This window comes from Dendrobates tinctorius, unplaced genomic scaffold (assembly GCF_039654945.1).
Source record: "Dendrobates tinctorius isolate UK_male_01 unplaced genomic scaffold, ASM3965494v1 ptg000018l, whole genome shotgun sequence".
NCBI lineage: Eukaryota > Metazoa > Chordata > Amphibia > Anura > Dendrobatidae > Dendrobates > Dendrobates tinctorius.
Window position 1 is genome coordinate 13,162,896 of NW_027361686.1, and position 15,651 is coordinate 13,178,546.

The window sequence follows — 15,651 nt, forward strand, 5'->3', positions numbered from 1 at the left end:
ACCTTTTTTATTATGGTCAAACCCAGACTGAGTGAGCGTCTGAGGGTGACTCCGGAAATATATACCGAGATTTTCAATTTGGCCAACACTGTATACAGCTGTATGCTTCTGATACAGTACCATATATATGCTGGTATTTTGGGTCCATTTTCCAAAACATGAGGAAGTATGGTGGAAGAGGATGTAGATGTGGGCATGGGGGGCCACCTGGTACTGATGGTGGTGGTGCATCTGCTAGTAGTGTCAAAAACACAATAGCAGCTAAGGCAGGAGGTGTTGAGCCTGTGGCATGGTGTAGCTCTGGAAGGCCTGTAAGGCTCCCTTTTCGGGGAGTAGGTGACTGTTTTTAAAGCCAGAGCATCAGGAACTGTTTGTGGCTTACATTGCTGAAACAGCCTCCAGCTCTATCGCCTCCTCTTCTGAAGTTGTAAAAAATGCAAGCACTGAGTTGTAACTGCAGGCTTTTGGTCAGGAGCAACCCCTTTCCTTGTGTCCTTCACCCACACCAAAAGTGAAGGATGTGGCAGCACACACTTCAGATTACTCCATGGAGCTCTTTTCACATATCATGCCTGGGTTAATTAAAAATAGGGCCCATCAGCTACAGGAGCATTGTAAATGGGGCAGATCAGACACTGGAGCAGCATCAAAGGGGCCCATTATACACTGGAGCATTACAAATGGGGACCATTATATATGGAGCATTATTAGAGCCCATCATACACTGGAGCATCATCCATTAGGCCCATCATGTACTGGAGCATTGTAAATGGGGCAGATCAGACACTGGAGCAGCATTGAAGGGGCCCATTATACACTGGAGCATTACAAATGGGGACCATTACATATGGAGCATTATTAGAGCCCATCATACACTGGAGCATCATCCATGAGGCCCATCATGTACTGGAGCATTGTAAATGGGGCAGATCAGACACTGGAGCAGCATCAAAGGGGCCCATTATACACTGGAGCATTACAAATGGGGACCATTATATATGGAGCATTATTAGAGCCCATCATACACTGGAGCATCATCCATGAGGCCCATCGTGTACTGGAGCATTGTAAATGTGACAGATCAGACACTGGAGCAGCATCTAAGGGGCCCATTATACACTGGAGCATTACAAATGGGGTCCATTATATATGGAGCATTATTCGGGCCCACAACACACTGGAGCATCGTCCATAGGAACCATCATATACTGTAGCATTATGTGGAGCTCATCATATACTGTATGGAACATTATATGTGACTAATTATTCTGTATGGAGAAATATATGGGGCTCATTATTCTGTATGGCGCACAATGGGGTGGCCATAACACTGTATGGAGTAATATACGGTCTTGGATCATCTTTCATCGTCTTTAAGAGATCTCAATATGGAAGAGGCCAGGAGCCATTTGGTGAGCTGCATTTCTTGCTACATGTTCACAGACTTACCAGTGGAAAAGCCAAACTTCACATGCCACAAATGCAAGCTTGTGTCCCTGTTGGAGGAAAAGTTGCAAAGTCTCGAAGAGAGGTTAGCTACGTTGAAGATCATTAAGGAAGGTGAAGAGTTCTTAGACAGAGCAGAATTATCTCTTCATGTTACAGAAAGAGAAGAAATTCGAAGTGCACCTGAAGAAACAGAGGAATGGAGACATGTGACCCAGAGAAGCAGGAGGATCAGGAGGCAGTCAGCACCCATACTTCTCAGGAACCAGTACCAGGCTCTCACGCAGGAAAACGATGAAGAAATACATCAGGATAAGACTTTGCCCACAAACAGCAACCTTGTACGCCTTCAGAGTCCTCCTGGATGGAGAAAGAAAAATGTTGTGAAGAAGAAACGGAGAGTGGTGGTCATGGGGGATTCCCTGTTGAGAGGAACAGAAGCCGCTATCTGCAGACCGGATATAACTTCAAGAGAAATGTGTTGTCTTCCAGGTGCAAAAATTAAAGATGTGTCTGACAGGATATCAGGACTCTTCAGACCTACAGATGACTACCCATTCCTGCTACTACATGTGGGAACAAATGACACCGCAAGAAACGACCTGGAAACCATCTGCAGAGACTTTGAAGACTAAGTGAAAGAACTGGGAACGCAGGTGGTCTTCTCTTCCATCCTCCCAGTGGATGGCCATGGAACAAGGAGGTGGAATAAGATTCTGCAGGTGAACAACTGGCTACGTCGATGGTGCCGTCAGCAACGATTTGGATTTCTGGATCACGGAGTGAATTACCTTTACGATGGACTACTTGCTAGAGATGGGGTGCACCTTACGAAGACTGGAAAACATGTATTTGGAAGTCGCCTTGCTACACTTGTAAGGAGAGCTTTAAACTAGAACAACATGGGAAGGGAAGCAAAAGACCAGAAAAAGCCTTACACCCGAGAAATGCTATTGAGAACTCTGCTATTAGAAGTGGAAAGGAAGAACAAAGACAAAAGAATCTAATTAATAAAAATATTGGAGAAAGAGAAACCAATCACAAACTAAAATGTTTCTATACTAATGCACAAAGCATGGGCAACAAACAAGGAGAATTGGAACTACTAACACAGGAAAAGAAATATGATGTCATTGGAATCACTGAAACTTGGTGGGACAATACACATGATTGGAATACAAGGCTAGAAGGATACAACTTATTTGCAAGAAACAGACTTGATAAACGAGGAGGAGGTGTCGCATTGTATGTTAGAAACGCGTATATCTGCACAGAGATTGAAGCTTCAGGGACTGGGAGTTCTGTGGAAACTGTTTGGGTAAGAATACAAGGACAGAACAATGGAAAGGACACCATTGTAGGCATTTACTACAGGCCACCTGTGCAAACTGAAGATATGGATGAACTCTTTATGCATCAAATGGCCAAGTTCTCCAAAAAATATGACATAGTGGTCATGGGAGATTTCAACTATCCAGACATTTGTTGGGAATCTCTCTCAGGCAAAACTAACAGGTAAAGGAAATTCTTATCCTCTCTTGCTGACAACTTTATCTTCCAAAAGGTAGGGGAGAAAACAAGGGGAACTGCTACCTTGGATCTAATCCTTATAAACAGAGAGGAAATGGTTGAGGAGGTAAAAGTAGCTGGGACACTAGGAGATAGCGACCATGCTATTTTAGAATTTTGGATAACTAGAGGAGGAAGACCTGTGAAGACTCAGACGTCAAGGTTAGATTTCAGAAAGGCAGATTTTAAGGGATTCAGAAAGAGAATTGGAGGGATCCAATGGCTGGATATCCTTAAAGACAAAAATGTCCAGGAGGGATGGGAAATCTTGAAAAATGAAATTCTCAAAGCACAATTGTTAACAATTCCAAAAACAGGGAAGAATAGGAAGCATTTAAGGAAGCCAGGATGGATGAACACAGAACTTAAGCACATGCTAAAAAGGAAGAAAAAAATGTTTATAAAATGGAAAGAGGGAGGCATATCTAAAGAAGAATATAATGCTGTCTGCAGAACCTGCAGGGCACAAATCAGATTATCTAAAGCTGACAATGAATTGAGGCTTGCAAGAGATGTCAAAAGCAATAATAAAGGATTTTGGGGATATGTCAAAAGTAAAAGAAAAGTCAAAGATGCTATAGGATTTTTACAGGATGAAAATGATGAAATGGTAAGACAGGATGTTGAGAAGGCCGAACTTTTAAATTCCTATTTTGCATCTGTTTTCTCTCAGAAAGGAAATGTAACATCAACTGTTCTTCACTGTCCTATTAAGGGAATAGAAGAATCCAGGATATCTATAAACAGAAAGATAGTGAGGAAACACTTAGCTAACCTAAATGAATTCAAGTCTACAGGTCCAGATGAATTACACCGCAGAGTACTGAAGGAGATAGCAGAAGAAATTTTGGAACCCCTCTCCATAATCTTTGAAAATTCTTGGAGAACAGGAGAAGTCCCAGAAGACTGGAGAAGAGCAAATGTTGTTCCTATCTTCAAAAAGGGGAAGAAGGTGGACCCAGGCAACTATAGGCCGGTGAGTCTGACTTCTATACCAGGAAAGATCTTTGAACAAATTATTAAACAACATGTATGTCAGTACCTGGATAAGAATGAAGTGATTAAACAGAGTCAGCATGGGTTTGTAACTAATAAGTCATGTCAGACTAACTTAATTTCCTTCTATGACGGAATCACTGATTGGGTGGATCAAGGAAATGCTGTAGATATAGTATATCTTGACTTCAGCAAAGCATTTGACAAAGTATCTCATACAATCCTTATTGAAAAAATGACTAAGTATGGAATGGACAAGGCAACTGTTAGGTGGATTCATAACTGGCTTAGTGATCGGACCCAAAGAGTGGTCGTAAATGGCTGCACATCCAGTTGGAAGAATGTCTCAAGTGGGGTACCACAGGGCTCTGTCCTGGGCCCTGTATTGTTCAACATCTTTATCAACGATTTAGATGAAGGAATTGAGGGTAAACTGATTAAATTTGCTGATGACACAAAGCTAGGAGGGATAGCTAATACTAGAGAAGAGAGAGAGAGGATTCAAAAAGATATAAATAAACTGGAGAAGTGGGCAGCAACTAACAGAATGGTTTTTAACAGGGAAAAATGCAAAGTACTACATCTGGGCAATAAAAATGAAAAGAGCATATACAGAATGGGAGGAATAGGCCTAAGCAACAGCACATGTGAAAAAGACTTGGGTATACTAATAGATCACAGATTGAATATGAGTCAACAGTGTGATGCAGCAGCAAAAAAGGCAAATGCAATTCTAGGATGTATTAACAGAAGCATACAGTCGAGATCACGTGAAGTCATTATTTCCCTCTACTCCTCTTTGGTCAGACCTCATCTGGAATATTGTGTCCAGTTTTGGGCACCACATTTTAAAAAAGACATCAACAAACTGGAGCAAGTTCAGAAAAGGGCGACCAGAATGGTGACCGGTCTGCAAACCCTGTCTTATGAGGAAAGGTTGCAGGATTTGGGATTGTTTAGTTTGCAAAAGAGAAGACTGAGAGGAGACTTAATAGCTGTCTACAAATATCTAAAGGGCTGTCACATTGTAGAAGGATCAACTTTATTCTCATTTGCACAAGGAAAGACTAGAAGCAATGGGATGAAACTGAATAGGAGGAGACACAGATTAGATATTAGAAAAAACTTTTTGACAGTTAGCGTGATCAATGAGTGGAACAAGCTGCCACGAGAAGTGGTGAGTTCTCCTTCAATGGAAGTCTTCAAACAGAGGCTGGACAGACATCTGACTGGAATGATTTAGCGAATCCTGCTTTGAGCAGGGGGTTGGACCAGATGGCCCAGGAGGTCCCTTCCAACTCTACAATTCTATGATTCTATGATTGTTTTTCCAGCTATTGTGCAATTTAAAATAGATCAGTCATGTAAGCAGTGAAGTATTTGACATTGTACTATACCTATATTTCTGTATCGTATCGGCGCATCATGAGTTGTGGTATGTGTTAAAGGGGCGCACTGACACTCTTTGGCCCAGGGCACACGAAAACATGGAGCCAGCCCCAACCCCCCCACAACTTTAGCCAAATAACCCCCAGTTTTCAATGCGTAACTATTATTAGGAAGTAAATTAAGGTTGCCAAGCTTCAGTAAGAAGAATTTTTGGCATTGAAATGGGCACTGTAGGTGTGTTTACTGTCCTCCACTCCCTGCCGACTTTGCTTCCCCATTGACTTGCATTAGGTTTCGTGTTTCAGTCTGCCTCCGACTTTTCCCTATAGTCGGCCGATTTCGTTCGACCGGACTTTTAAGAAAATCAGGTTTCATGAAACCCGACTTGACCCGAAAAAAGGCAAAGTTGCTCATCTGTACTCAAGGTCAATGTTATGGCCTGCAAATAGTCCAGATCTTAATTCAATTGAAAATCTTTGGTGGAAGTTGAAGAAAAAGGTCCATGACAAGGCTCCAACCTGCAAAGCTGATCTGGCAACAGTAATCAGAGAAAGTTGGTGCCAGATTGATGAAGAGTACTGTTTGACACTTATTAAGTCTATGCCTCAGAGACTACAAGCTGTTATAAAAGCCAGAGGGGGTGCAACAATATACTAGTGATGTGTTGGGTGTGTTTCTTTGTTGGATTCTTTTTCATGATTCCATAATTTTTTCCTCAGAATTGAGTGATTCCATAATTTTTTACCTATTCTTGGTTTAAAAAACTAGCCATTTCTGACGACCACATTTTTTGTTCTTGATTTCTTTTAGTGTTTCTTAAAGCCAGAAAGTTGCCATGTGAAATGACTTTAGTTTTGTGCTATGTCTGTGATCTGCTTTTTTTCTACAAAATTAAACAACTGAATGAACATCCTTCAAGGCCGGTGATTCCATAATTTTTGCCAGGGGTTGTACAAAGGGAAAAGGCAAAAGTCATACTCAGGTCACTGTCCAGAGTCAGAATTCAAAGGTCAGAATGCTTCATGGCAAAAGGGGTAATATAGCTTTGAAGTGAATAGGAAAATCTAGGGTCCGACAACAAAATATCAAAAGTCACAGCTGAGCTGCCACTCACCAACCTAAGTAGAGGAATCATGACAGACAGCCAGAGTTCTGTGACAAACCAAACATGAGACCTTACAGTGACAGCCTTATATCATCCAATATCTAACAGTGACAACCAGAGCTCCTAAAAAAGCAGCCATAGTTCCACCTCATAAGAACAGGATATACAGTCATCATATGTTTGAAATATGGCTGCTTCTTACAACATATTTAACTATAAAAAATAATGTGACTCCAAGGAGTAATAAAGTACTGTACATGTTACTAAAAATATTTGCTACAAGAAACATAATAAATGTAATTTTGCACAACTAATTGTTAGATACTGTAAGAGATTGGTCAGCTATAATATACTGAGCTGCCATGAGCAACGAGGCAGCCATCTTATGAAAGTTAGGAAAGAATATATTCAACTTTTACAATAGAAATAATACGATGTACTCTGTAAAAGCAGATGGAGGATATAAAATGAGATCATGCCCATTAACAAATTTAGTAGATGTGCATACAGGTAAATTGGATCAGCCTCAGGGCAATGAGAAAATAGAACCAACGAATATATGGAAAATATGTGTATTTATGATAGTGTTAGTAGGAAACAGACTTCTGCAATTGTCAAATGTATGAATTTATGGGTTTAGTCTAAGAGCAGTAATAAGATTAATGACAGTAGTTAGAGATAATATTGGATTTATGTGTTTTTTAATGTGGTCTGGTGAAAAGTTAATTACTGATGTAATGTGCCATTTTTTCCTTTGTCCAAAAAGATATGATGTAACCATATACGCCCTTTTGCTATAATATGTATACAGCTTTCTTTGTTTGCATAATGTATAAAAAGCCCCTGTTACTGTTTCTCTGGGCCATTCCATCGTCATCATGCCACTGTGCCTCGGAAGGGCACAGAGCCTTATCATCGCCAGACTACCTAGCGAATTTCTGCCCGTCTGAATTCCTGTTTTTGCCTGCATATTTCAACTTCTGCTTTTCTGTTCTGTTTTGCCGTGTATCTCTGAATAAACTTTGACCTCAGCTTTAGAGGATTGTCTGCAGTTTGGTACGGCTCTTCCAATCAGGACTCTTTTTCTTACAGATACCTTTCTACTTTGGGGCAGTTTTACTTACTATTTTTGCATTGGAGTACCTTGAGCTGATGAAAGTCATTTGGAATCTCCACTCTGACATTAGTCCTTAAAATCAAAGAATAAAAAAAGTTTACTCTGGCATTATGAAATCACTAACAGAAGTAGTCCTGGATTTTATGGAGCTTGTTAAGTCACTGGTTAAATCTTCAGGGAGTAATGCACCTTGCCGAATCCTAATAGTGCATAATGCGCATACTTTTAGAGTTTGCATCCACCTTGCCAAAAATAGCAGATCTCACATGCGATTACTTGTGCATTAAACACCATTAGGATTTGGCAAGCATTGCGGCTTTCCGGAGGGGACACCCCCTTTAACAAAAATGCAAAAAAATGTACAAATTTAATATTACATCTTAGAGAGTAACCAATTTTTTTACATTGTCTCATAAATACTTTTTTGCATATTTTTTTTTTTTTTTAAACACAAACACTAGAGATAAGCAAGTGATAAAATGCTTGGGTGCTTGTTGCTCGAACCGATCAATTCCTAAGGCCGGGATCACACATGCGAGAAACGGACGAGTCTTGCATCTTAATACCTGGCACTGCTGCCGGCACTCGGGGCCGGAGCGCTCAGCTGCATAGAAATACATGCAGCCGCATACTCCGGGCCCGAGTGCCGGTTGTTAAGATGCGAGACTCGTGTGAGTTTCTCGCTTGTGTGATCCCGGCCTAATACTCGCGTGCTCTTTTCGAGTAACGAGTATAATTGGAGTTAATGGGAAAACCGAGCTTTTTTTATGGCAGACTCTACAAAAATGTTCAGATGGGAAAAGTGCTGAATTGAAGGAAAACAGCATGGGGAAGACCCCTAGAAGCATCTTTGACTCCCAGATCGCTGCTGAGAACAATGGTGTTACTTTCATTCCACTTTAACCAATTCATGACCGGAGGCATTTGGTATTTTCGTTTTTTGCTCCTTTTCTTCCCAGAGCCATAATTTTTATATTTTTCAGTCAAAATGGCCATATGAGGGCTTGTTTTTTTGCAGTAAAGTTGCACTTTTGAACAACATCATTGGTTCTAACATATCCTGTACTGGAAAACGGGAAAAAAATCTAAGTGTGGTGAAATAGCAAAAAAAAAGTGCAATTCCACAGTTTTTTTTTTTTTTTTTACCATGTTCACTAAATGCTAAAAGTGGCCTGCTGCTATGATTTTCCAGGTCATTATAAGTTCATAGACAGCAAACATGTCTAGGTTCTTATTTATTTAAGTGGTAAAAAAAAAAAAGCGCCATTTTTAAGATCTGTAGCGTCTCCAGTTTTTGTTATTTGGGGCTGAGTGAGGGCTTATTTTTTGTGCACCAAATTGATGTTTTTATAGACACCATTTTGGTCTAGGTATGATCTTTTGATCGCCCGTTATTGCATTTTATTGCAATGTAGCATCAGCCAAAAAGCATAATCCTGGTGTTTTGAATTTTTTTCTCCTTACACCCTTTACCGGGCAAAAGGGGGTGATTTGAACTTTAGTATCTTAAATTTTTTTTTATATTTTCAAAAACTTTTTTTTTTTTACTTTTTGAAAGCTTCAATAGTCTCCATGGGAGACTAGAAGCTGCAGTTGTCTGATCGGCTTTGGTACATACAGGCGATGATCACCTGTATGTAGCAGAAACACTCACTTGCTATGAGCACCGAACACCAGGCAGCGCTAATAGCAATTGGGCAGTGACAACCATAGAGGTCTGCTGGAGACCTCTGGTTGTCATGCCAACCCATCGGTGACCCGCTATCATGTGAGGTGGTCACCAATTGGCGGGATTTCCGCCATGCTTTATGGAAGCGCGAGTTAAATGCTGCTGTCAGACATTGACAGTGGCATTTAACAGGTTATCAGCCGCGGGTGGCTCGTGATTCCACCTGGGGCTGTTAGAGGCACATGTCAGCTGTTCAAAAGAGCTGACATGCCGGGAAAGATGTAAGCTCAGTGTGGAAGCCCACATCAAAGGTAGGGATTCTGATGTGGGCGTTCTATTACACCCAACTTCGGAAAGGGGTTAAGGAGTGACAATAAACATTTCAAACCGACATTGCATTTTACTGGGAAAAAAAAATGTTAAGAAATATTTTTTCCTTAATAATGTCTTGTAAAATTTAAGAAGGATGCAAAAAAATATGTAATTTAAGTAAACCAAAATTTATTTTGTATTATAAAATAGTAAGTTTCAATTTAATTTATGAAGGAAGCAAGAATTGCCAAAGATAAGTGATTCAGATACATCCTGTATTAGACATAAAGAAGGGTCTCATACATATTTGGTTCAACTTGTCATTTATTGATCTCCTAGACTCAAAGGCTATGCACTTTTGAGGGTTATACAGTATACCAAGCATATGTGCTATAGATAACTGAATAGTCTATGGGTGAGCAATAGAGTTGAGCGATACCGTCCGATACTTCAAAGTATCGGATCGGAATGGATCGGCCGATCCTAAAAAAAAGTATCGGTATCGCCGATTCCGATACCGGAAGTCCCATTCAAGTCTATGGGACTTCCGGTATCGGAATAAGAAAAACCCTATTTTTGCCTTGTACAGCCTCTCTGGGGTCTGTACGGGCCTTTCGGGGGGCTGTGCCGGCCTGCCAGGGGGTCTGTGCAGGCTCCGGTGGTCTGTGCCGGCCTGCCGGGGGGCTTTGACGGCCTGCCGGTGGTCTGTGCAGGCTCCGGTGGTCTGTGCCGGCCTGCCGGGGGGGCTGTGCCGGCCTGCCGGTGGTCTGTGCAGGCTCCGGGGGGCTGAGCCGGCCTGCCGGGGGGCTGTGCAGGCCTGCCGGTGGTCTGTGCAGGCTTCGGGGGTCTGTGCAGGCATCGTCCGATGGGACTACAAGTCCCATCGGGCGATGCCTGCTACCATGACAGTGATTGACACATTAGCCAATGATGGGACAGTAGTAGTCCCATCATCCGGCTAATGTGTTGAATGTAAAAAAAAAAAAAAAAATTACATGCTACATACATGCTACATACATACAACATGCATACTACATATATACTACGTGTAACATACATACTACATATATACTACATGCAACATGCATACTACATGCATGCTACATACATGCTACATATATACTACATGCATGCAACATACATACTACATATATACTACATGCATGCAACATACATACTACATATATACTACATGCATGCAACATACATACTACATATATACTACATGCATGCAACATACATACTACATATATACTACATGCATACTACATACATGCTACATACTACATGCATGCTACATACATACTACATACATACTACATATATACTACATGCATGCTACATACATACTACATGCATGCTACATACAATACATTCATACAATACATACATAGACATACAGTACATATAACATAGAGTAACATACTTACCAATACTTGTCACATTGTTCCCCGAAGCCATTGTCGTCTACGGAATAAATATTAACATAACAAACCACAAAAATACTCACCCATGATCCGAAGCAGTCCACGAGTGTGTCCCACGACGATCTTGGGTAGAGAACTGCAGCATCAGCTGATGCTGCCGCTCTCTACGGGCTGCAGGAATCCAATGACGGAAGGTAGGTATCCTTCCGCACTGTATTCCTCCGCCACTTAAAAAAAAAAAAGTCCCTAGTCTCACTTTATGCCATTGCTGCGTGGGAATTTCTCCACCTAGTGTTTAGAGGCGGACACTGATACCTCACAGAGCCGCTCGACAGCCAGACACAAATGCTGCAGCCTGTTTATGCTCACAGAGCTCAGCAATGTGAGCACTGGTGTATAGTCACAGGACTCTACTCCTGAGACACTGGGTTAGAGTCCCTCTAGACACACTAGTGCTCGGCACCACAAATGTGGTGCCAGGAAGAAACAAATGAATTAATAAAGTGCACTATGTGGGAACTGCACCGCTCTGGCAGACACCACTAACCACCCGGACAAGGGAGGAAAGTGCTAGACTTCACACTGGCGGATGCAGTCGCTTAATGCGGTACTGAAGGTGCCCAGAGCTGGATGGCACCATATGGCACTGAGTGAGGTGCTGAGACGTGGAAGTAAGGGAGGGGAGTCATAATGAGTCAGTCACCAGTTTCATGCATCCATCATCACTCACACAAAATACAATAAGTCTATACTGTAACAACCCTGCTGGCATCACTGCATGGCCTCCCATCCCCGCACACCAACTTACTCCTGGCTCCAGGTCATGCTGTGATTTCTGTCTGCTGACACTCCATGCGCTATGCCTCTTGCTTTCCTGCTTGCTCTCCATATTTCTTGACTGTGTGTATAGGGGGGTGGCGCCTGAACTCTCTGCTTCTTATGCAGTCAGGGTGCAGCGGTCTAACCTGTCCCCGACCAATCACCTGGAGCCCTTTACTATACAGGGTCGCCACACCCACTAACCCTTGCCTGTGCAATGTCTCTACTCAGTTAGCTCCTTGCTACTGAGGAAGCCAGGCCCTGTCCTTTGTCTTGCCTTCCTTGAGAGGCTTTACTCCTAGCGTTTCTAGAACACTCTGAGTGCCCGCCAGGAGGCTTATATCCTGGTCCCTGTCTTGTCCTAGCCTTGTCTGAGTACTTGCCTGGTACTTCTCTGCTCGCCCTCCAGGAGGCAGAATATCCTGGTCCCAGTACCTTGTCTTGTACTGAACTACGTCTTACCTCTGTCTGTCAGTCTCCTTGTCTGTGGTTCCTTTCCCTGCTGTGTCTTTCCCTGTGTCCTCCCTGTCTGTACCTTGCACTCTTGCAAGCTCCGCCTCCCTTGCACTCTTGCAAGCTGTGCCTCCCTTGCAATCTTGCAAGCTCCACCTACCTTGCCTGTCCTGTGTCTCAAGCCGTGCCCACCTGTCCTGTGTCTCTAGCCATGCCCGCTTGCCTGGTGTCTCCAAGCCACGCCAGCTTGCCCAGTTTCTCCAAGCCGTACCTGCTTGCTCTGTGTCTCCAAGCCGTGCCTGCCGTGCCTACCTGCCTGTCTATAGCACCTGTCCAAGTGACTTGTCCCCGAGTGGGATCAGCAGCCACAGCCAGACACCACCCTGGAGTGGCACCCGACAGCTATCTGCGGCACAAGCCTGACCTCACCATCAGAGGCTCCAGTGAAGACCGAGGTAGCTGTCATAGTCATGCCCCTTCCAGGGTAGTCTAGTTTGTGGCACAGTGGGGCCACAACTCCCCGGCTCGCGCCATTCAGCCAAGGTGCTAGCGTGACAGCTTGCACAGGCCATGGTCCCCGCTGAGTCCCATGTCCTTCCACTTGCAGAGCATGATGGACTTTCTCTCTGCCAGTATGAGCATCTGGAAGAATTTGTTCCGCCCTGCGTGGTTCCGATTGTTGAGACTTCTGATCGCATCATTGTCTCCAATGCCCTGTACCATCAGCTCCTGGCTTATGAGAAGCTCGACCCTGCAGATCCTCCAAGGTTCTATGGAAATCCTAAGGAGTGCCAAGGGTTCCTGGAGCAGTGCCTGCAGTACATTGAGTGGAATCCAGCCTGTTTCCCCTCTGATTGGGTCAAAGTGGGATATATAATGTCCTTCTTAGCAGGAGAAGCTTTGATGTGGATCTGTCCCCTCTGGGAAGCAGGGGATCCTATCATCATGGACCTAGAGGCCCTCCTAGTGGCCTTCCGTAAAGTCTTTGGTGTGCCTTACCCAGCTGCTCCTGCAAAGTCTTCCCTTTCTAGGTCTGAGAGGCGGTCCAGACGGGCGAAACCCATGAGAAAAGCGCCAGGTCGAACCACGACCGAACGAGACCCTTCTATTCCTCCATCCATCAAGGCAGCTACCCGAGCAAAACCCCAGAAGACTGATAAGAGTGGGCTGGTAAAGCAACAGCTTGAAACCAGTCGTAAGATGGGCATACAGTATTGCTGCGGTTGTGTGGAACACCCGGACGGCTACTGTCCGAAGGAGCGCAAGCTTCAAAACCTTGGGTCAGTGGGAGAGGCTGCCCTTGGTAAGAGTCCCTCCTCCTCACTAAGATCGGTGACTGTTCCTGTGCCTTGTGGGAGCTTCGGCCCTGCAGATGTGTCAAAGCTGCAAGCCAGACGGAGTCTGTGTAAGGTTCCTGTTCCACAGCTCCAGAATCCAGTGAAGGTGTTTGGTGATGGTCGTGCCCTACTTATGAACAGTCCAGTGTCGAAGGGACAACTACAGCTCCAAATCGGCGCGTTATATTTGGAGAAGTTTATTTTTCACTTGCTGGCCAGTTTGCCCATCAGTCCTTCTGAGCCGGGTACTCTACTGCCCGTTCCGATCCGAAGGCCCAGCGTGCTGTCGCAATTGGAGATACCTAGTCACCAAAGGTATATAGTTCCACTGTTGCAAGGTCAGGTTACAGTGTTGTTACCTTCCCCATCTGTTCTACTGGCTATTGGGTCATGGGGTGCTGATGTCACTGAAGAAAAGGAAGCAGTGGCCCCCTCTCCACACACCTCCTGTGACCAGTTCCCAGAAGCATCCCTGTCGCTTGAAAATTTTTCTCTAAATCCTGTAAGGATGCCTTCAGATTCCATGTGGCAGGTGAATGAAGATGCTGGAGCAGAAGCTCGTGTACTTCTGCTTTTTACCAACCCAGAGGAAGAGGTCCAGTTTTCTTCTGATAACGGGCGAAGGATGGATCCAGTGTGGGTACCCTCAACTTCTAGTTGGCCGGCTAATGAAGATACTAAGGAGGAGGTTCAATTTACTTGGCATAATGGGCTGACATTGGACTCAGTGAATGTGTCTTCAGTTTCCAGGGGGACGGCTGATGTAGAGGTTGAGACAGAAGCTTCCAAACCCCTGCTTTCTGCTAACCAGGAGGAGGAGGCCCTGGTCCTCGCATCTTCAGTATTGGGAGCTGACCTCGTTAGGCACAAAGAGACTTGGCAACCTGAAATCTCTGATGTCACACTTGCCTCATCCTACCCGAGGAGTGCTATGATGGCTCTGACTGTGTGTCCCCCTAGCTTTCTTCTACAAGTTATTCTGGTGAGCTTGAAGATGAGGGGCCGTAAAGGGGGGAGGTACTGTAACAACCCTGCTGGCATCACTGCATGGCCTCCCATCCCCGCACACCAACTTACTCACGGCTCCAGGTCATGCAGTCTAATCTGTCCCCGACCAATCACCTGGAGCCCTTTACTATATAGGGTCGCCACACCCACTAACCCTTGCCTGTGCAATGTCTCAAATCAGGTACAGTCATGGCCAAAAGTATTGACACCCCTGCAATTCTGTCAGATAATATTCAGTTTCTTCCTGAAAATGATTGCAAACACAAATTCTTTGGTATTATTATCTTCATTTAATTTGTCTTAAATGAAAAAACGCAAAAGAGAATGAAGCAAAAAGCAAAACATTGATCATTTCACACAAAACTCCAAAAATGGGCCGGACAAAAGTATTGGCACCCTCAGCCTAATACTTGGTTGCACAACCTTTAGCCAAAATAACTGCGACCAACCGCTTCCGGTAACTATCAATGAGTTTCTTACAATGCTCTGCTGGAATTTTAGACCATTCTTCTTTGGCAAACTACTCCAGGTCCCTGATATTTGAAGGGTGCCTTCTCCAAACTGCCATTTTTAGATCTCTCCACAGGTGTTCTATGGGATTCAGGTCTGGACTCATTGCTGGCCACCTTAGAAGTCTCCAGTGCTTTCTCTCAAACCATTTTCTAGTGCTTTTTGAAGTGTGTTTTGGGTTATTGTCCTGCTGGAAGACCCATGACCTCTGAGGTAGACCCAGCTTTCTCACACTGGGCCCTAAATTATGCTGCAAAATTTGTTGGTAGTCTTCTGACTTCATAATGCCATACACACGGTCAAGCAGTCCAGTGCCAGAGGCAGCAAAGCAACCCCAAAACATCAGGGAACCTCCGCCATGTTTGACTGTAGGGACCATGTACTTTTCTTTGAATGCCTTTTTTTTCTCCTGTAAACTCTATGTTGATGCTTTTGCCCTAAAAGCTCTACTTTTGTCTCATCTGACCAAAGAACATTCTTCCAAAATGTTTTAG

General features: G+C 43.8%; 1 protein-coding gene across 2 annotated transcripts in view; it reads right to left on the reverse strand.

Moving 5' to 3' along the window:
- LOC141082547 (NXPE family member 2-like) overlaps positions 1-15,651 on the reverse strand; it is a 482,607-nt gene that overhangs the window by 220,724 nt on the left and 246,232 nt on the right. For both annotated transcript variants that reach the window (XM_073566470.1, XM_073566469.1), the window contains exon 4: positions 7,630-7,694. In XM_073566470.1, coding sequence (XP_073422571.1) covers positions 7,630-7,694 — 65 coding nt within the window. The remainder of the gene's footprint in view (positions 1-7,629; positions 7,695-15,651) is intronic.